Here is a 24,661-nt window from a genome sequence, read left to right as displayed (position 1 = left end):
TGCAAGAGACAACTGATGAAAGATGTGCAAATTATTAATTTTATGTATGGTTTTCATATTTTACGAAGACATTCTGTAATTTTGAATTAAACAATAAATTGGTCTTCCTTACCAAGTCTTCGTTCACCATAGTATTATGTATAGTATTTAAAAAGGATGTATCAGCTTTTTCTTGTAGATAAACTATGAAATGGGAAATAACATTTCAGATATAACATCATCCAACATTAAATGATGGATCTAATTCGATTGAAAATGGTTTGGATTATCCCGTTGTTAACATTTTCCACTAAAATTTGATCAATCTTGGTTGCCATACCTGTTGTACAAGTGAGTGGCTTTTTGGACTCAACAGCAAAGTGAATAACGCAATTATGTTTTAAGTGGAAGATTCTGCGCTTAAATATTGGAGTAAACATCAACTCTGGAACGCAGATACATTCACCAGATGAGCTTTAAATAGAACGAATTAGACGTTCTAGATTACACCACTAACCACCATTCATGTTAGAAATCATGTTCAGTTAGAAAAATTATTTAAATCTGGTTCTAAAAATATAAGAGAGAAGTTAACACTACGGTTTATTGTTTTAGATGTAAACTTACAAAGTGATAAATATTCAGTCATATCAACAGTAAGTAAGTAGTTAGTTGATTCTTGAACCCGTTTATTGTTAAATAAAACAAAGTTTGATTAAGAATGAACATACCTTTCGAACACAGACTCTACATGATGAATTCATCAAAGTCTACATGATTTATTTCACTATACAGAACTAGATAACTTAATTTTGAGCATCATTCTGTATCCATTGGATCAGGAAGCTTAAGTTTTAAACATTGTTCGATGTTTAATATGCCTACATATCAAGAACACAATAAAAATAATGTCCGATCAATATTTAATTAGGTCATTGATCTAATATAAATCATTTGTTTTCAATTTTATGAAAACACTAACAACACATGTGTTCAACACTAACTTCCTCATCAACTGGATCATATATTTTCTAAGCGACATTTCTCGTGTGTGAAGATATTTTGACCAAGCAAAAAAGATATTTGGAGTTTTTCATGTAAGGTACTTAAGCTGGTGGAGGGAAAGTAACACTTAACTCTAAAATGTTATTAATTCATCACTTTTAATGTTTCATTGTGCTTTTTCAATGTAGTAGTTCCAAATAGCTAACTAAAATTATTATATTCTATGAGAAGAGGGTTTTGTGGAGAGATTATTAGTTTAATGAGCTGATTGAAGCTAAACCACCATGGACGGTAGTTTCGTCCCAGTATGGGGCTCCTCAGTAGTGCGCATCCACGATCCAGAACGTGGGACTCGAACCCAGGATTTATTATTATGTGTCGATCAACTTGTGCGACCGCTTATCTTGATAAATTTCTTTAATATTGTTCAATGACATATTATAAATTAAAATGAATTTATTTTAATATTAAAATGTACACTGTTTTTAAACAACATTAGTGAAAGAAATTGGGAAGTAAGTAACAATTGCAAGAAGGCTTTTCTAATACATGCTAACGGTAAAGGGGTTTGGATTCATGATACAAACTAGTATATTTGATATTTATTGGGTTAAACAAGAGAGATAAACAATTTAATTGCCTACTTAGTTTCAACTGTTCTACAAGGATTCTTGAGTATTGACTTGAAGGTTCATTTATATCATACAAGATTGTTGATGAGTACAATTGCTGAGTATTTGTTTAAAAGGTCGAAAGAGTGTATTATTTATAAATAATATATTTTACTTATATTTTATTTGTTAATTAGAGGTAAATTTTCTGTTTACGAGGAACGTTTAGTGATGTAGACAAATATACATAGAAATTGACCATGTAGTCAAGTAAAACACTATCTTCATCAAGTTGACATATAGAGCTCAAGTAAGAATAGACAGAATGACAAAATAATATTAATAGCATTGGTACATCAAGGCTGATACAAGTGAAGAATTATTCACTCTAAAATAGAACGATGACTCTAGTCGAAACTATGCTCATTTATGTGTTAATTTGTGTACACATATGATTATTAATTAAATAAAACGTTACATAAACAAAAGTATTTTAAATTCCCATCTTTGTATATCGCGTTGAGCATAGTTCTTCATAATTGAATATCAGAATATCATATCTTGGATAAAACATGTTCCTAATATAAATCAATATTATACTGAATAAGATACCATATTAGAAATCAAAAACAACTTCTACATGAAATAATTATCATATTGAATTCAACAAAACGGAAGTAATATTAATCAAGAATTACAATGAATAAAGGAATGTAATTTTTTTCACCTTTATATCCTGTCATATCATTAAACAATATTACTAGATCTTTTATCATCATGTAGTTTATTTCAATTGAATTTATGGTTTTTAAATAAATTTACGGTTTTAATATTTGTTACTGATAGTTCTGGTTCCTTGTTTCAAGTATGAAGCAGAGATGCTGTAAAGAGTCCGACGACGAGGTACTAAGATGGTACAATGTCTGTCTGACCTATCTTATGAAGATAGACTGAGACACCTCAACTTATTTCCGTTATCTTACCGTAGAGTATGGGGTGATCTAATATTGGCTTATCGTATACTGAACGATGACCTTGGTATTAACATGTCTTATCTTTTACTTCCGTCTAGGACTGATTATTTGAAAAGAAAGTTCAAAAACCGAGATCAAATCGTTTACGTTTGGAGTTTCGTTTCTCGCACCAAGTAGTGAATTACTGGAGTTCTCTACCGGAACACGTAATATCGGCACCTTCTGTTAGTTTATTCAAAACGAGATTGGACCTCCACAGTATTACAAACTGCAAGGATTAATATAGGTCGATAGACCTCTTATCCCTATTACTGAAGACTGAAGGCTCTTTGTATAATGATGATTAAGAATGAAAAAACAACCCAGTGATAAGAAGCTTATTTAAAATAAATGAGATATTTTAATAGACCGATATCTATTATCAACTAGATTGTATGATTGATTGTTATTGAAACATATACATATGCTCATTTATAATTATCGACTTAATCCGAGTTAGTGATTAACAGAATTAAATAAGTCAAATACGAGAATGGATGGTTGAATGCGTATATTTTGTACATTCGTTTGATCGGAACAGACAATCAGAGTATCGCAGCAAATGAAGAGAAGAAGAGAAAGAGAAGTAAAATAAAAGGATGCGTATTAGAGTTGATGGGTAAGCCAACTCCATTTAATCAAGCGTTAATCAATATATATAGCCACACAAAAACAAGTTAAAAACATGTAACGAGTAGGATGAGATGTACTTACACATACGCTCATATAAAAACAGTCAAGGTTGATAAGTGAATAATTAACAAGGTCAAAACGTGACTCAAGAAAAACGAATAAATTAGCCTGTTCAGGAGCTAGGATAAGTTATATGGATTTAACATAGTAACCGAGATTACGATATCAATATCCATAAATTTTTGCACTAAGAAAACTTGAATACTGAGGAGTACCACAATAGAACGAAACGGCTGTTCAGTACTTTCAGGTTTTCCATGGTATAGTCTAGCTTCAATTAACTCATGAAATCAACCATTAAAATAACGAACCATTTGATTGCATATTTCAGATTAATGATTTTTTCACTTTGCATATTATAATTTTTAATTACTTGTTATGCTTCAATTTCTGTTTAGATTCATTCAATTTATAATTTGAAAATTCTTCAAGGTAAATTATTTGTTAAAACAAAATGTTCTTAACCAACATTAATAGTTAACATTCCATCTAAACAATCGGAATAAAATATCTTTATATCTTATATTTCATTCGGATTTTCGGATGTTTACATTTTAAACATTTTCATCTTGTATTCATATAACTGAATTAAGGGTTCGAACACAGTGTATTGAATAAGATTATACAAAAGATCTATATATTTTTCCCCAAGCATGTTGCGTTTATGCCGCTTATTTTGGCTTCAAATAATCTGTAATATAAAGCGATCATTAGTTAATGGCAGTGATAATGTTTCTTCTCTACTGTGGCTTAATGAATACCACAAACCATTTATGAAATCGTTTTGAATATAATCATCAGCTTAATTCAAGTGAATAAATGAAGATCTTGAAATATTTAACACTAGTTTTTTTCACAAAATAATGCCGGCTAATTATTTCAAACATATATATTTTATTCATTATGTATTATCTGTCTAAATCTTCCCACTGATATTTAGGACTGCAAATAACCAATCTATAGTTCGTAAATGTGCAACTTCTACAGATTGCTTCGATATTGTCCTAGGTCACAAGCATTATAAGCAGAGATGGATGGTGGCTTGTATTGGAGTTAAGGACACGCGTTTCGGCCTATTTGTGACTCGTGGGCAGGATTTACCTGCATCTCAGGGTTGATGCTCACTCCAGGATGCAGATACATCCAGCTGAGTCCTAAATATGACGAAACGTGTGTCCTGGACTCCACTGCTAGTCACCTTCCATCTTTGCCTGTATATATTCTATAAATTAAACCATAGAATCAGTAACTGTCTTTAAGTGCCTTTGTACTATTATTCATAAATTATGTTAATATTGCTGTATTTCGCCTTTTACATCTGAACTATATAAGTTTCAGCCCAAAGTGAGAAGTAATATTTTTGCGGTGTAGTTTACCGATTGTAACTAAGACATAAGAATGTTTGTTTCTTATTTTTCATCTTATAAACATAAAAATCCTCTCAGTTATATACGCAAATATTTAAATCTTTTACAATGAATAGAATATTTTAAAAAAAAAATATAACCGACTATTTAATTATTCTATAGCAAACACTAATTCATCAAATAAAAAAGAATTGTATGCAGTAAACAGTTACAAAAGAAAGACTCAGTTGAACTGAACTATTTATAGATGAAAGTGTAATGTATTGGCTTCTGTTATTAGCTTTCTACAGTTTTAAAGAGTTGACATTTCGCTATTAGAATGTTAAACATTTTGTGTCTTTTAACAGATCATCAATCATGATTACTAATTATCTTAAATGTTTACGTTCCGAGGGGATTTTCTGACAAAAACTTCAACCCATCAATAATCGGAAAAAGTAGGATTTTACAAGTTTTTAATGACATTAACATTGAGAAGAAATAAATGAAAACTAGCAGTGGAATCCACAGCGCATATTTCGTCCTATCTAAGACTCGTCAGCTGGATGTGCATGCATCCTAGAATTGGTGTTCAGTCCGGGACTCGAACACAGTACTATACCCTTCGAATGCCATCGCGTTATCTAATTAGCTACTGAGTCCAGATAATCACTAGCTTGTGAAGTGGGATGTAGTTTTAATTCATTTCTGTATTGGTTTTTTAAATCTACCACTGATGCTTATGACTGTAATTAACTAGTATCATTCGAGTTTGAGTCTCAGAGTGAACATCAACCCTAGGATGCAGGTTCATACAGCTGATGAGTGCCAAATAAGATGAAACGCGTAACGTGGTTTCCACTGCTAATCAACATCCATCTTTGCTTATAATGTCTATGACTTGAAACAATATTGAGGCAATCCATACATGATGCAAATATGTCAACAGAGATTGATCATTTACAATCCTGAACATCAATGAAAAGATTCAAATTAGCAATAAATATAAATTTAACTGAAATTTTACCAGTTTCCTCATACTAAAATATGACAATAGAACATTTTAACTAAATCAATAAGTTCGCACAATTTAAATAAATTTTCACACAATCATTATGTCACATTATGAACTAATTCACTATTGGTTCATGTTATGAAAAATATTGACCAATGAGAAAATTATCATTTTGTCGGAATTCTATTGGTTCATTTCAAGATGTTATCATTAGTACAAACAAACAAATAAACCAATGCACTGGAATGCTTTTCAATGAGATGAATCCATTTACATCATCATAAAACTTTAAAACTATTCTATATCATTATAACAAAATTTCATTTAAATCCATTTAGTTCTCTTCTTTTTTTTTATTCATTATTTTAAGCAAAACAAAATTTAAAAAAATGAATTTTGTATCTTATAATGATAATTGTACTATATACATTGCATATAATCAAAGTGAATTAGTTTATACACCACCAATTTATATATTTTTAGTTGTTCTAAGTCCTATCGCATTAATTATTAGTTGTTTATCATTAACTGTATTAACACGACCACAAGCAATACGTTTAGGTTCAATGCGTATTAATTTAATTACATTAACAATATTTGAAGTATTATTAAATTCTATGATATTTTTAATATCATTATTTTATACAACAAATTTTCCAAATGATGAACAAAATTTATATAAAACAATTGTACATATTACATGTTTTATATTAATTGGTGGTGCATTATGTTCAAGAAATTGGACTATTACATTAATTTCATTAGCACGTTGTGTAGCTATAACAAAACCAATGATATCACGTAAAACATATTCACATTTATTTCAACCAAAATGGATGGCTATATTTACTATTAGTTGTATTTTAACAGGATTTATATTAAGTGCATTAAGATTATTTGAAATGCATATTGATATTTGTTTAAATCAAAATAATAAAATTATATTAATACCAAGTTCAGAATGGCGTATTGTAAAAGATTTATTTTTTACATTTCAATCAGCTATACCAATATTGATTGTAGTATTGACAACGGTAATAATGTTGATTGCATTATTTCGTCATAAATTACCAAATTTAAATCATCATCATGTATCAGATAGAATGACAAGACGTTTGGAAACAAATAATAATAATAAGACTGAGCACAATAGTATTATTAATACTAATAATACTGCGAATAATAATAATATTGTAAGTATTAATCGTAGTTATTCATGTGCAACAAAACATGATTATACACATACAAGACAGCAACAAATTTTATTAGAATATAAATTAAATGAACGCCGATTACATAATCAGGCTAGAGCTACACGTATGATTACATTATTAACAGTTATCTTTATATTATTTGAAGCACCAGTATTTTTTTGTGTAACATTTGAATATAAATTTGATCGTGTACAATTTGATTTAGTAACAAATGCATTAAAAAGTTTAGTTGTTTTAGATTCATGTGCTAATGTGATTATTTATTTAATAATGAGTAGACGTTTTCGTCAAGAATCTGTAAGATTATGGAGATATGCAAGAAGACAAACAAGACAAGTGTTAACTAATCAATCAGAGGTGATATTTTAAATTTTTAAAAAAAACAAACAACAATCATGATTCTATATTTTGTTTCTTGACTATCAATTAAATTAGGAATTCAATAAAGATAATTGTAAATATATACATATATATGTATTGTACAATAGAAATCAGTCAAACATTCAAATGATGATGATGATGTTGATATAAAATATACTTACATTCATATACCTTTTTGTTTATTGTTGCTGATTAATAAACAATGGAATAATATGAATGGAATTATACATTTTATTTTGGTATATCATTAAATGTAACTTTCAATGATTAGAGAATATAATAAAGCAAGTGAGCAACTTACAGTGAATAGATAACTTTTTTTAAAGAAAGGCTTGAAATATGTAACAAATATAATGATTTTGTAAGTCATATGATATATATATATATATATATATATATATATATATATGTAGATTTATAAATTGTATGAGTAGTCAGTGAAAAAACAACAACAGAAAATGACTAAAACAGATATAACCTATTTCCTATGTATTTCTGAACTGTAAAATATTTGTTACATATATTTATATATAAATAAAATAAATGTTAAGAAAGAAATGAATGAATCCTGTATTGTTTCTATGGTAGGTTATGAATCATTGAAGAATAAGTGTATGATATAAATTCAGTGAATTTTATAATAAGTAATGAACATGTAATATTCGTCTATTTTTCTATTATGAAAACTTTTTATGTTTAATAATAAGAAAAACTGTACACATGTATGATGTTGTTAATGTCAATTTGATTTATGTAGATAACTGAAATCATATTTTGACCTTATCTGTAGATCGTATTCATGTTTAGGTATTGAGATTAGATGGTGGTCGGAGGTAGTCGACAGGAAACCCTGGACCTGGGTTTCGTGCTACTTGACACTCGTCAGCAAGGTGTATCTGTAATCTTGAGGGAACTGGTGCTCCCTGGCGAATTCGATCTCGTGTCACCAAGCTTCACAGTCAGAGACGTTAGCACTGAGCTATCCGAGCCGTGACCGTCCTTCTGTAGGACTGAGATGTAATCACAATTGATTGATCACTGGCTGGCGATCAACGTCATGCGAGTGCCAAGTAGCACGAAACCCGGGTCCAGGGTTTTCCTGTCGACTACCTCCAACCACTATCTAATCTCAATATATAGTGCCCGCAGTGTCGAGTCACCTAGACTGGTGGCCACATTGCAACATGTTCGATAGCATTCGATCTGCACTAATAAGGACTAGACACGCATGACATTGATCGCCACCCAGTGATCAAACAATTGTGATGTTTAGGTATTACATACTGTATATTATTAACAATTGACTTCTATGTTCAATTTACTATTTCTATAGGAAAGTTTATAAAATCAAATGATTTAGCAGTGATTTATAACAAAATAACTAGAATACAATTTGATAAATCACAACCTAGTTACTGGTTAGAAAAAAAATATTTTTAAACAATGAAAAAAATTGAATTATAACAGATAAAACAAAACTAGTTCTTAGATTGTTAGTTATGATTTTGACCGTGATAAATCAATTCAATTTATTTATTTGGTTCTTGTTTACACAATAACTTCATTAAGTTCCGTTAGATACTTTAAGTAGATTGTATTGTCGATTTCGTTGATTAGTAAATACAACGAAAGCCTGATTTAAACAGACTTTAAAATGAAAAAAAGTTGGTTGACTTCGTCAAATGACGTTTTGTAATAATTTTCCTGTATCGTAACATCTACAAACTTCTCTATTGAACCAGTACACAAAAATATTTATCAAAGTTTTATGTTACTACATGTAGCCATTTCTTCATCATTAATTCTCTTAAACAAAGGTTGAATTTCTTTAATGTTATTCCGGTAGTCTCAAATGAATCTTAAATTGATTTGTGATTAATTATCTTTGAAGGCGATGACATCACAAAAATTCTTTGGATTCTTTTTGATTTATATTCTAAACGTCTAGAAGTTTTCTGGCATTCTTGGAGTTGTCTTTATGTAGAATTAGTTTAGTAAATAATATCAACTTGTTAGAATTATAAATGCCTGATAGTGAAGTTTAATAAAAGTTATCAGAAACATTGAAGTAGATTAGTGAACCTTAAAAAGATTATCACAACAGATTAATTTCAAAGTCAGTATAAAAATGTGCTTATTTTATGTAGAATCAATTATGAAAACGACTTAATTGAACTTTCAGTTTTAAAAGAAGCAGCATCCCCTAAAAACATTCATTTTGATATACAAATGTTGTAACAAAAAATCCAATTAAATAGACTTGAATAAGGCTAGGGATATTGTTAAACAAACCAAACGAATATTTCTATGGTCTAATTGAAAAAAGTTGTTCTGTAAAATTATTCGATTTAATTTAAGGATCAATTGGCTTTTCCTTTATGTAAACTTAGTTAAACAGAGAAAAGATGAAAATAATATACTTCTCGAACAGAAATTGACTCGTGTAGAGGTTAAAATACAAAGCATACTGGATATATACATATAATAATTTACAGGCCTTACATGGATTGCATCTATATTATATAGGCGGCCTGCTTAAGCATCTGGGCTACCTGTTCCTTCCATCTAGATATTTCAACAAGTTATCTATTATTGTTTGTTTTAATATATCATTATGTCTATTAATCGCATAACCTATCCTGGTGCATTTCTGAAAAGTGTACAACCTTTCGTTGTCAAAGTTACAAAAAGCCCAATAAGAGATTAATGTGGTCGCTGGCAATATGCAGAGAAAAGAATATACATTATTTAGATGTTCATTTACTGGACTGCTAACATCTAACTAGCGATCACTCAATATTTATCGTCAAGATCGACCAAGAAGTAAGAAACGGAAACTTGTTGAAATACTTTGTGCTGAGGATTGTACCAAAAATATAATACTGAACAAAGCTTATAATAATAATAATAATAATAATAATAAAACCCACATCAAGATATTGTAATTCAATAGATCACATCTGAAGTTTTAATGGATCCACTAAAATGCCAAATTTTATCTACTATCATTTATTATTTATATATTAAGCTACTCAATATTTATTGAATCTTGCTAAAAACATAATAAAATGGTGTTCATTTACAAAACAAAACCAACTATGAACAAAGTTCTACTTTATTCAAAATGTTCTTTTTTTGTCATTTCGTTTCCTTTCGTGTGCCTTACCTTATTTTTTCTTCCATTTATATAATTACTCGGGAAAACGAGAGATATTTCTTTATGGTAGAAAAAAGACAATTAGATAGTTAATTAAAAATTCGACTTTTTGATTTACGGATAGGTATGACGTTAAGAGTGGGTGGTTACTAAAATATATTAGTTATGAATAATACTTAATATTGGATTTCCAATGTTCTTTATAGTTTATTTATTCCATTCAAATAGTCTTTACAAATAAAAAAATTTATTTTTATGAATGTTCTTTAACATAAAATTCATAGCAGGATTTTATTACAAAACGACAATAATCATGATAGCTAAATGTCAAATCCTTTACTTTAGTGTTTGATTTATTATCTGTTAGTGTTTGAAAATGTGGCCACATATTGTTTATGTTGATCATATTCATTATACAATTGAATGAAAAATAATTAGTCAGTCAAATTTAACAAAGATGGATAGTGTTAAGCAGTTGAATCCAGAATACGCGTTTCATCCTATTTCAGAATTGTCAGCTGGATTTACCTGCATCGCAGAGTTGATATTCACCTAGGGACTCGAACCCATCGTGTTATCCACTTAGCTACTGAGTCCTGATAGCTACCCGCTTGTCCAATGGGGTGAGTTTAAATTTATTTGATATTGTTTACTTGAATCTTCCCATTGATGTTTAGGACTGAAATTGATTAGTTTCTTATTGACATATGTGCATTCTGTGAGGATTATCTGGATATTGCCATGAAGTCACTCTGTAATTTCGCATTAAACAATAAATTAGTCTTCCCCACCTGAATTTGCTTCCAATCCTATCTTTAACTATGTTTTGCTATAGTGACTTCAAAGGTATGGCAGAAAATGATTAGGTTCAATAATTTGGTTTCAATCTGACAGGCTGGCAAACCATCTACAAAACCCATATCTTTCAACCATTTACATTGTAATTATTCTTTAATCATGTAGACTATATATTAGACTATAAAATTATACTCAACTAATGATCGGTTATTTTCAATTCATATATCTATTCAACTAAATATCTGTGCTTTATTTTGAATTGTCATTTACACCATACTATTTCCATGAATATCATCTATTCATTACATAATTCCTACATTTTTCATACATTTGTTCTAACAATTTTAAATAAACTTAAATCAGAAAATATTTGATGCAGCCAAACTGAGAACGGCTAATTAAGATCGATTGTCTAAATTCACCACATCCATGTGTATTTACCAATTCAACAGCTCCTGCGAAGCAAGGTATATAGGACATACAATTCGGCAAGTTCGTATAACAGAATATTATCCATCGCGGTTGAACAATGTACAGATAATAATGATTAAAAGTTCTATTCGCGCTCATTTGATGGAAACAGGTCATCAAACTGAACTGAATAAAGTTTTTAAGGTTATCTATCATATTCCATGAAATCAAATTAATCAGTCTACCTTTAGATTATCCATATGATTGTAATAGTTTCTTTCCTTCTTTATTTTTTAAGTAATTCTGCTGTTTTGAATTAGTTTACTTTATATACTTTTCTTATATTCAGTAAGTGTATTTACTTTAGAAGAAAAGATATCTAAGGGAAAAAAAGTTGTTTTCATTCTATTTTTTATATTTTAAAAAGAAAAGAAAGTACTTCAAACTACTTTTGTTTCTAATCTGTACGTTCCTGATCTTCAAAGATGATAAAACACATCACAGAGTAATGATCAATAGTAAATCAAAAAAGAAAAAAGAGAAAGATCATTTATTTTTACATCAGATTAACATGAAAGATTGATTTGTTTCTTTTTTTGTTTTTTTTCTCCGTTTTATTTCTTTATACAGTGAGATCTTTTGTTGTTGTTGTTAGAAGATTAAAAGATAAAGATGGTTGTTAGTTTAGTTTTTGTTTAGTGATGTCTTTGAAGAAATAAATTTGCATGTTTACCGAATTATATTTTATTACTTTTAAATGAAATGGTTTAAACTGACCAATCAATCAATCAAACAACTTTTTCTTTTGATGATATTATTTGTGGATAGTTCTATTGTAACTACAATTTCATTGAATGGTCTATCAAGTTGAAACCTAAAATACCCAAATGTATTAAGCTTGTTAAGTGTCTTAAAGACTAAACAACTATTCAAACTTCTTTGATTTTCAATGGTTTTTTAGCGTTACCTATTTTTTCCCATAAAGAAGATATCCGAAATAAATTGATCAAATGAATGTTTTAAAGTTTATTACATATGGTATCAAACGTGTGTGTATAATTTTGAAAAAGCCAAATCATTTGAGTCACGAATAAAAATGAAGATTATTCAAAGATAAAAAGTTTCGTTTAGTAATAATTTACTGAATATATACAACAATATTTATAATAGTCTTTTAGAATATATTACTTACGTACTTACGCCTGTTACACCTCGTGAAGGAGCATAGGCCGCTCACCAGCATTCTCCATCCATTCCTGTCCTGGGCAATCCTTTCCAGCTTCTTCCAGTTGTTATTCATCTTTTTCATATCTGCTTCTATTTCTCGACGTAATGTGTTCTTTGGTCTTCCTCATTTCCACTTTCCTTCACGATTATAAGTTAGGGCTTGCCTCGTGATGTAGTTTGATGATTTGTGTAATGTATGTTCTATCCATTTCCATCGTCTATTCCTAATTTCTTCTTCAGCTGGAAGCTGGTTTATTCTCTCCCAGCGAAGGCTTTTGCTGAGAAAATATTATAAATTATATATAACAAAAATTCCGATAATTTTCATACATCCTTAAACTATTACCTAATCTTCCTTTGATCTTTAAAAAACTTGTCTAAAAAAAGTGCCTCATTTTTGAAGTGTATGGAATATGTTCAAATTTATTAAAGTCTGATTTATAGACATGTGTCATCGGTTTCTAACAAAAGTACCTGTATGCAATAAGGTGTGATAACTTGTTCATTTCTTATTTTAAGGTTACACAAATAAAACTGCAAAAATTCAAATTTTCAACAGTTGAATATCTTTTATTGAGTGTTTGAAACATCAGAAGAGTAGTTTTTTATTGTAATATAAACTGATAAATTGATTAACCGTTTAAATGTTTAAAAAAGCGCTTTATTGGATACGTTGTTTGTTATGTCACGACAAGCATAATGAATGGTAACTTTTAGGATCAATTTATGCACCAATAATATGCGTATATTTTTATCCTAATTATCATAATTATTATGTAACTAAACTGTTTATATTCATGTCCCTCTTATCATAAGCTTTATTTTGACCTATGAACCATTATTCTACGATTTACCATTCTTGAATTATGCCCGGTCTATTAATTACTACCTTCCACATTCAAAACCACATTTGGCTAATTCTTGTACAAATTTTCTTTCACATTTTATGGTATTGTGCGGTCTGTCTGTCTGATTGGTATATAAACCTAGTATGTTTGAAATAAATGATTCATATGTTCTGGACTTAACTGGCTGGGCTAGGCAGGAAGCAGGACCAATAAGGACTCTAGAGTGCTCGTATGGGTTTATTGAGTCATTCGTCCGATCGATAATTCAGTTTTCTAATTGGCGGTATCATTACGTTATACATTAACAGGGCACACAGGTCATAAGTTATAACTTGTTACAAGTGACAAGGTTTTAAATATTGTAAGATTACAAAACTTCTTAAATGGTATGAAACTGTATTTTTTGATCTATAATATTTCTAATAAGTTTGCGAATATAATATACAATGACCGTTTATTGTTGAAAACGAATTTACTGATCAAAAGTAAATATTTATCCATGTTTTCGTCCTACTTCATTAATTTATATCAACCGACGTAATTTAGATAACCTATGAAAATCTGGAAGTACCCGACAGTTATTTTTTCCTTATTAGATTGATTTCTGATCTCAGAAAATGTTCAGCATTACTGTTAAATGCTATTTGTTTTAATGCTATTTAAGCATTTATTTTTCTTTATTCATTTAGTATTTCGTCAGTATGCATTTCATAAATACAATTTTAACATAATTTAAGTAAATAAATAAATTAACATATTTGTAATATCACTGATTGAAATCATGAGTCAATTGAAGCTAGACCACCATGGAAAACCTGGAAGCACTGGAAGGCCGTTTCGTCCTAGTACGGGGCTCCTCAGCAGTGAGAATCCACGATCCCGCACCCCGCGAGATTCGAACCCGGGACCTAGCATGGTCTAGCTTTAATTGGCTCATGATTTCAGTCAGTGGACTTTCTAAAATCTCCACAAAACCCCTTCTGATATTCGTAATATCCCAATGATATAGAAAAATTCGATTTGCTGACGTTTCGTAACTCAATGTAAGCTACTTCTTTCAAGAACAAATAAACATATCAATATTAATCCAAGTTTAAATGTTAGGAAAATCTACCCAATGCTCAATTTATTCAAAATTATCAAATCAAACCTTAGAAATGATATTTATAATTTAAGTAATCTCATTTTATCAACTATTATTTCTGTTTCAACTCTATCGAGTTTAAATCATTTCGTTATGATTGTTTACTGTATTTCATGTTTCAATTTCATTTCAATATCTCTTTATAGTGTCCTGGACAGGATTGTATTATTATTGTTACTATAATTGTTCTAACATACCATGAAATGAACCACCTTTCTTTTTTCTAGCCAAATAACTAATTACATTAAAAAAATATATAAAAACAAATGATTAATTGTGAATTGTTATTTAACAAACAATGAACTGTTATATTAATTATAATGCTATATTTTCACAGATTGAAATCATGAGTCACTTTAAGCTAGACCACCATGGAAAACCTGGAAGCACTGGACGGCCGTTTCGTCCTAGTATGGGACTCCTCAGCAGTGCGCATCCACGATCCCGCGCCCCGCGGGATTCGAACCCAGGACCTGCTGGCTTCGCGCGCGAGCACTTAACCATTAGACCACTGAGCCGGCATCCAACGGTATTAATGTCTAACTTCAACCAATCCACGAAGTCGCGCCACCATATACCATTGTCTTCAGTGAGATATCTCACAACAGAACTGGTTGTACTCCACTGGTAACGGCTTCCCACTAGAACTCCAAAAGTATCTCTTGAAGTCAGTCACTAGTGAGCAGATGATTATTATCAGAAGGGTGGTCTAGCTTCAACTTACTCATGATATCAATCTGTGAAAATTTCTAAAATCTCCACAAACCCCTTCTGATAATTCTATATTTGTTATATTAGGAATGATACTAACAAATTTCATTTTCTCATAATTCCAATAGAATCATGATCAACTACTCAATGCTTCTTTTTTTTACTTCCTTATAGCGTGAATATCGAATGATTGTTCATATTCATTACCTACGTCATTGATAAGAATATAAGTAATATTAATAAGTAGTATTAAAATAATAAATCATATGACAACATATAGAATAAAAAAAGGATTTACATTTTGAACAACTGTCAAAAATGTTTTAAAAAATAAACATCACAATTTAGTTTATATCATTATTGTGGTTATCATTCAAATATCTATTATGTTACTTACTTACTTACGCCTGTTACTCCCAATGGAGCATAGGCCGTAGACCAGCATTCTCCAACCCACTCTGTCCTGAGCCTTCTGTTTTAGTTCCATCCAATTCTATTATGTTAATGTGTTTTATATATATAGAAACGTACACTATAATAATTCATTTATCATAAATGATTTATAGCACACTTTTAACTGTTGAACACACACTTTTTTGAAGTCATTTCAGTCAGAAACTGTCATTAAATATGGAAACATTCTAAACAAATTTGTTCATTGATTGATAAAAAACTTAAAGTTTATTAGATCTACTTTATACTTTATCATTTTATGATAAACACTCTTTATATTTTCACGTTAGAAAGAAAAAAAAGCCAGTTGGTGATTTATAATTTACCCTAGAAACAATAAGATTCGTAAATATTATAGATGAATATAATTAGAATTGAAATGTTTTAATGGATTTAACTTGAATATTCAAAGGAATATATCCCAATCTCTGATCAATGACGTTTCATTTCTTAGAAAAAAGCAAACTAATTAGACTGATTACGATGAATTAAATTTTGAAATCTAGACGTGTAATTGACAAAGAGATGTCAATAACTTTGATGAACAGGCGATTCTATCTAGGACAGTAGAACAAGCTATCAGGTTTGAAATAATCAAATGCTCAATGACTTTTCAGATTAATAAATTAATTTCAGTAGTCGAGTTCATGAATCGATCAAAGCTAGACTGCCAATGAAAACTTGGAGTCATTGGACATCTATTTCGTCTAAGTATAAGACTCCACGACTTGTCACGCTGGACTCGAACCCAGATCCCTCGGTCTCGTATGCAAACACTTAACCTCTAGACCACTAAGCCGGCATCTAACAGTGTTAATGTCTAACTTCAATCAACCCATGAACTTGTGCAATCATTCATCAATTGTTTGAGGTAGATGCCTGTGTCCACCAGACACGCATTGGACTCTGTTCGTCACAAATTCTCACTAAATCTCCATGAAAGTTTATTCCTTTATCATATGAGAATGTTTTTATAAGTGACTAAAATTTCAATATGAAAGTCAATATGAACTAGAGATGATTCGATTGATTTCATTGAAAGAAAAAAACAATGTTCTTAAACATTAAACAGAGTTTACAGTTATTATACATTATTCTTTATACAATTAAGTTAATGAACCTTATGATTATTTTTGTAATAATAAAACAATTTTCAAAAGAGATAATTACTACTTAGAATTCAGGTTGATAGATTAATAATTAACTTACTATTAATTTCTATCGAAATGATTTAACCCTGTATTTCTAAAATCCTTCTGTAATTATATTTATTCTGTAGGAATTCATTTATCCTTTATTATTTTTTAATTATTCAGTAGAATTCATAGAACAATTGGTATAGTTCATTTTGTATTGTTTGTTAAAATACTCCCATTGATGTTTAGGACTGTAAATGATTAGTCTCTTATTGGCATATGTGCATCCTCTACGGATCGCCTTGATATTGCATTAAATAGCAAGCATTATAAGTAAAGATGGATAATGGTTAGCAGTGGAATCCAGCATACGCGTTTCGTTCTACTTAGAAGTCGTCAGCTGAATATACCTGCACAAGCCAGCAGCTATCAGGGCTCAGTAGCTAAATAGATAACGCAATGGCGTTTGAAGCAGACGGTACTGGCTTCGAGTCCCAGAGTGAATATCGACTCTGAGATGTAGGTACATCCAGCTGACTAGTCTCAAATATGACGAACCGCATATCCTGGCTTTCACCGCTAGCCATCATCTATCATTGCTTATATTTCGTATAGTGTTTAAGAACAAATAAATTTTTTAAATAATGAGAATGTCTTTAACATTATTCATTACTGTCAAACAAGATAAAAGAAGTTGGATATTGATTTGCTAGTCTTTTTATCATAAGTTAATCGAAAAAAAGATTTCAGTACAGCGTAACATTAACATATAATGCATCTGTAAAAATACAACCTCCATTTAGAGTAGCACACCTTCATCATGTCACATAAAATTAGGGATAATTTAGACTTCAGGCTGATATCAATCTACCAAAAGATAATAATTAGGGATACCTATTAAATTTCATGATTTTAATATTTTTGCTGGAATCTAACGTGAAATTTTGATTCTCGAAACTTTCAAACAGTCATTCAATCACTGTGTTGACATCTAGCAGATTAATGTGTCTATCAATTTTATCTACATCAATATCCAGTGTTATTGGTGATTTTTCGAATTACCTGAAAATCTTCCGCTAATCAGCTAAAAAACATCTGACATATAGTTGAACATGTATTTGGATCCGATGTACAAAAGCAAAAGGAAACAAAACCTAGAAATCAATCAAACCAATACTCTATTGTTTTTATGAGTTGTTTCATTTTTACAACAGCAAATATATTTCAATTCATTTTTTAATTATTACTTTCTTCGTTAGATATCTCAGTATTATTTTAAATTTATCACTATCTTTTATTGGTTATAAGCTTCCATGGGAAATGAGTTAGATGGTTATAAAAGCATATCACAAGTTTGATATGCTTTATGGTCTGATTTATTCATTGATTCATTCTTCTCATTATTGACTGACTCAAGATAGTTGTTTAGTAAGTTGTACTTTTCAAAGTAATAGCGCTTACATGCACTTATAAATAATCAAACTATCTCAAGCATCGGGTGAAGGTTTTAATAAAATAAATAATTCTATTATTTATCATAAATAACCCACGTTTTATAGAAAAATAAACTTTGTCTATAAGGATAAATAAACAAAATATGCAATATATTATATAGTACATTCAAGAATATTCATCAATACTTTTCATCCCGAAGTGGAATAAACTGCGGTACAATTGAAAATAAACCTTTTTCAGGCGTTGAGAAACCTCAACCTACTGTATCATTATTTACTGAACCTAAGATCTAGAATTGCAATGAAATCGATATTAACATGACCCATCTTGAACTTCAGATGATTCGAACTATGAAAAAGACAGCTTATTACATTAATTCCGACTTTACAGAGTGTGTCAAGGATTTCCAGTGGAAATGTCTTACAAGGAGTTCCACAAAACTTTGCAAGATAGTGGTTAAAAATACCATTCCATTATTACAAAATTTTCCCTACATCACAAAAACCAACAAATCAGAATTTAACCTCCTATTTATCACATATCGATCACACAGAAATGTGAGTTGGAGACACTTGAAATATAATAAACCTCTCAAACGAAAAATACTATCGCTTCAAATATCAACCAAAATAAAGCTCTATCTCATCGAGAATTTAAAAAAAACATTTCAAACATGAATGGTATTGGATGATTGATTGTGAACAGAATACTTTCGATAATTTCATCTCTTTTTTTATCTATTTTGGATCATCGTTACACATTTTATACTATGCTATAATCACACCATATTACACCGTTTATACCTAATAAAGAAATGAAATGTATTGGCTGTAATGAGCAGTAGTCACTTTTCATTCAACAATCAGTTTGTCAGTCCTCCATTCCAACAATCATGTTGAATGCTTGTCGTACAACACATGGCTACACATACATGCTAACTCACAGTAATATTTCTTCGTCCGTATATGTTTATTACCATTGATCGTTTGAAATGCTCTTTTCCACAATTCACTTCACTTCATTATTTTTAACTAACTATGAATAGTTATAAAACAGTGGTTAAATGGATCCGCCGAATAAGGCAGCGTGGATACCTTAATTTCAAATTGTAATCAGTGATGCTAAGTGGAACAGATGAGACAAACGAAAGTTTATTTATCATATTCTAAGGCAACCAAATTACAGTAGAGTTTACGAAATGATTGAAAAATAGTTAAACATCTTTCTCCTATTAGATTGCATTGAATGTTTTATGCAGTGTATTTTGTACACAAATAGTGTAAATCAAGGGTAAGCCAAGTTGTTTTGTCTTTGGATAACTGACGTAGACATTTCATTTTTTTTAAAGCGACATTAGGCAAAACCGTTGCGGCTTTGCTTCGTTAATCACTCACTCTTGTAACCGTTATTATATAAATTTTAACTATGTTTGAAACCAGAATGTAGTGAGAAGCGGCAACTGCAGTTTATTAGCGGATAGTGAAGATCACAAAGCTATGAACATGTACGAGTTAATACATACGCAAATTTATGGTGAAATCGCATAAGGGCGCAGCAAGGCAAAGCAAAAGCTAATTATAGGATTTGAGTACATACATACATTACATTGTCTGCTAAGTTAATAAAAGGGCTTAAATAAAATTAACCATAATCAAAATTGGTTGTAGGATAGTTGCTATAACACTAAGTTATTTATTATCAATATAATTCCACTAACAAACATAATTACTAAATTAGTTAATAAAAATAAACCATTTTTAGCTACACAAATCACAGTCTGATAACGAACTTTGAATAAGTATCATCTTGTTCACTATTCAAAATCCATCATTCATATTCTCAATATCATTTACTGTTTGAAGATGAGATTAATTTGATTCACTTAAGTCAATAATTCAGTTATGTTGAAAAAAAATCGTAGTAATCAAAATGTATGTTGATTATCCACGAATATCAGCTGCACTACAATTGAATGCTATAAAGATCTGGTTATTTTAAGAATCCTTATTCGTATCCACCATCTATTCCACCGTGTTTGCCTCTCTTAGATAATTTGAAGACATACGGTAGTAGATTTTAAACCTTAAAATATATAATTAAATGTAATCGCATTTTCGTATAATCCGAATGAGTAAAATACTGAATTTCTGACATTTTGTGGCTTAGTGTAAGTTGTGCCGTTAGATAATAAATAAATACTCGAATTAAATTAACTAAAGTATAAACATTACAAATGAATCAGGCAAAATATTTAGTATAATCAAAATAAGTCAAATCAAGCCCAACCTCGGTAGTGATCTTTACAACACAATGAATTATATTTCGTCGCTTTAATTAATTAGTAACACACAGTTACTCTCATTAGATAATACTAGTTAGTTATTGCATCACTTTCAACTTCAAATTCTGCAGTCCAAAAGTATCTAAATTTTCAACGGATTTAATTTTCATTGTTTTGATCATGTTTAGTGCTATTGTTAAGTTCTGCTGAGAGAGAAATAACTCAGCCAAATATATATTTAATGACTGATACTTTTTAGTGGTTCTTTAACCTACTTCAGGTGATGAAAGACAATCTCAGAAATAAGGAAATATGGTGAGACTATGATTTATGGATGACTTTTGAGCGACGCCAAAGTGATCTTGAAAGTGTCTACCTACTTACTAGGGCTAAATGAGGCTTATAAATCAGTTTGAAGAATAAACAACGTGATTCATATTTGATGGTTAGGGCTAGAAATTAGATTTACAGTTTTTCATGACGAACTGACATCAGCTAAAATGACAAAACTCTATTTGGGTGACTGAATTTCGCGCAAAAATCCAAGACCTAGTATCCTAAATCTGATTGGTTCGTTCATATATTATGATCTCGCCAAAAATATTTATGCAAAACTACTTTTTGTTTTATTTTATTTAATTAAAGTACATAAATTTTCTGGAATAATGAACTAAGAATATACACCATACGAACGTATCGATCATATTGTAAATGAAGAAATTAGCGGAAATAATACTTAATATGAGAAGTGGTGAAATGAACGATCCAGACAAGATCAGCGAATTAAAGTCATCTCAAAATCACGAAGACCTTAATAAAAAATACAGTACAACCTCAATTAGTTTCCATTCCGAGCCATATAGGATGACTTCTCAAGTCACCGGCAACATCGGTCAGACTGTCCTGCCCTCCATGGCCGGTGACGACTGATCCACCAAATGAGGAGGAAGTCCGCAAGGAACTCCAACTCTTGAAGCGTTACAAATCACCTGGCCCAGATGACTTACCTCCGGCTCTTTTTAAAGATGGTGGTGACTTTTTGACTAAGGAATTGACGACGTTGCTTACAAAGGTTTGGGAACTAGAGTGTGTACCAACGTCATGGAATGAGTCGATAGTTGTCCCTATCTTTAAAAAGGGTTCACGTCGTTCCTGTAACAACTATCGGGGGATAAGTTTACTTCCGATTGCGTCCAAGCTATTGGCTTCCGTCATTCTTCGTAGGCTGTTCAAAACCCGAGAAAGATTGACTCGCGAGGAGCAGGCTGGGTTTCGTTCTGGTCGAGGATGTATTGATCATATCTTCACCCTCCGCCAAATGTTAGAACACCGCCATACTTTTCAAAGGCCAACAATCGTAGTGTTTCTTGACATGAGGGCTGCCTTCGATTCGTTGGACAGGGCTGTTCTCTGGGATTGTCTATTGAAGAAGGGTGTGCCTGAGAAGTTTATTAACATCCTGAAAGCCCTATATAAAAACACCTCAGGCAGAGTGAGGGCATACAACCACCTCTCTCCATTGTTCCATTCGAGCAGTGGGGTTAGGCAGGGTTGCCCAATCTCACCATTCCTCTTCAACTTTGCCATCGATGACATTCTGGAAACTGCTCTGATGAATGTAAGTAATGGTGGTGTGGATCTGTTGCCTGGAGAAAGACTTCTCGACCTTGAGTATGCGGACGATATTGTCTTACTGTGCGATAATGCCCTAGCCATGCAATCCGCACTTAATCAGTTGGCAATTAGTGTCCGTAGGTATGGTATGTGCTTTGCACCTTCGAAATGCAAAGTACTTCTACAAGACTGGCAGGATTCCAATCCTGTACTCACCCTGGATGGTGAGCAGATAGACGTAGTTGAGAAGTTCGTGTATCTGGGTAGCTGCATAAGTGCTGGTGGGGGTGTGAGTGATGAGATCAATGCACGAATAGTGAAAGCCAGAGCGGCTTATGCCAATCTGGGCCACCTTTGGCGCCTTCGTGATGTTAGTCTGGCTGTAAAAGGCCGGATCTACAACGCGTCGGTGAGAGCAGTTTTGCTCTATGCTTGTGAAACCTGGCCTCTCCGAGTTGAGGACGTTAGACGACTCTCTGTGTTCGATCATCGCTGTCTCCGAAGGATTGCTGACATTCAGTGGCAACACCATGTCAGTAATGCAGAGGTTCGGCATCGTGTGTTCGGGCACAGAGATGATAATGCAATTGGTGTCACCATCTTGAAACACCGACTTCGGTGGCTTGGACATGTTCTACGAATGTCGTCCCAGAGAATTCCACGTCGTGCATTATTTGCCGACTCTGGGACTGGTTGGAAGAAGCGGAGAGGTGGTCAGTGCATGACATGGTGTCGTGGTATGAAAGAAAGCTGCAAAGGACTGGCTTGTGTTGGTCCTTCACGACTCCCTGGTTGGGGTCTGAGAGATGGTGCTACACAGTGGCTAGAGACGTTATCAGATATGGCTCAGAATAGAAGCCAGTGGCGATCCTGCTGTAACCTTCTTTACTTTCTTCATAAAAAGTGGTTGTGTCTCCTTTACCTGAAAGATTTCTTCTGATTGTACCTTTTCGTTCCGTCGTTACTACCACACTACCTTACTCCAATCTCTTCGTCATTGTTCTCTTTTTCTTTTGCGCTCCTTAGTTTTTTTTTCTTTCTACTTCTCTTCGAATTCTCATTGTTTTGTGTGGCGCATATATATTGGCGCTCTCTTGTACCAATATTCATGTGTTCAAATAATAATAATACAAGTCACCATGTTGTATGATTGCTAGGATTTCAAACCATGAAATGATGACTGATTAGTAGTCTAATTTCCATCATATGATTAATTTGTTGTGAACATAAGAATGATAAACAGATCTAGAAAGATGTACAAAATACTAAACATCATCCAGAATTAATTTTTACCCACTCACCGGACCACACTACAGAGAACCAGATAGATCATATTTGCATCGATAAAAAGTTCCGAAGGACAATGGAAGATGTGAGAACCAGGAGAGGAGCTGACATAGCTTCAGATCACCACCTAGTTGTGACCAGTTTAAAACTGAAGCTAATGAAGAACTAGAAAACTCAACAAACAGCACTACAAAAATTCAATAGTCTTCATTTGAGATAATGACAAACTCAATGAATTCAACATATCTCTCAACAACAGGTTTCAAGTCTTACAGGACCTACTGAAGGAAGAAGAAACTACGATGGAGGACAACTGGAAAGGTATCAAAGAACCATTAACTTCAACATGTCAAGAGGTCCTGGGCCTCAAGAAGCAACATCATAAGGAGGGATCTCTATAGAAACACTGGACAGGATCAAAGAAAGGAAGAACAAGAAGACAGCAAATAACAACAGCCGAACACGAGCAGAGAAATTTCAAGCACAAGCTGAGTACATAGAAGCAAAGAAGCAAGTGAAGAAGAGCATTAGAGCCGACAAGAAGAAATACGTGGAAGAACCAGCAATGACGGCGGAAAAGGCTGCAAGAGAAGGAAATGTGAAACAGCTCTACGATACAACGAAGAAACTAGCAGAGAAATATAGTAAACCAGGGAGACCGGTCAAAGATAAAGAAGGCAAGCCAATCACTGAAATTCAACAACAGCGGAACAGATGGGTAGAATACTTCGAGGAACTCCTGAATAGGCTGGCTCCAATGAATCTAGTGGACATCGAAGCAGCACACACAGATCTTCCTATAGATGTTAATCCACCAACGACGGAAGAAATCAGAATGGCCATCAGACAAATCAAGAACGGGAAAGCAGCAGGATCCGACAA

At 31.7% G+C, this 24,661-nt stretch overlaps 1 protein-coding gene across 1 annotated transcript in view; it reads left to right on the top strand.

Annotated features, from left to right (window-relative positions):
* Nucleotides 1–5,983: 5,983 nt before the first annotated feature.
* Nucleotides 5,984–24,661, top strand: part of MS3_00004410 (uncharacterized protein) — a 32,803-nt gene continuing 14,125 nt past the window's right edge. The window contains exon 1 of the mRNA XM_051212325.1: nucleotides 5,984–7,618. Coding sequence (XP_051072495.1) covers nucleotides 6,052–7,245 — 1,194 coding nt within the window. The 5' untranslated portion in view covers nucleotides 5,984–6,051 and the 3' untranslated portion in view covers nucleotides 7,246–7,618. The remainder of the gene's footprint in view (nucleotides 7,619–24,661) is intronic.

Source organism: Schistosoma haematobium, chromosome ZW (genome assembly GCF_000699445.3).
Source record: "Schistosoma haematobium chromosome ZW, whole genome shotgun sequence".
Classification (NCBI taxonomy): domain Eukaryota; kingdom Metazoa; phylum Platyhelminthes; class Trematoda; order Strigeidida; family Schistosomatidae; genus Schistosoma; species Schistosoma haematobium.
Note: the sequence above shows the minus strand (reverse complement) of the source record. Positions and strands in the feature narration are given on the sequence as shown.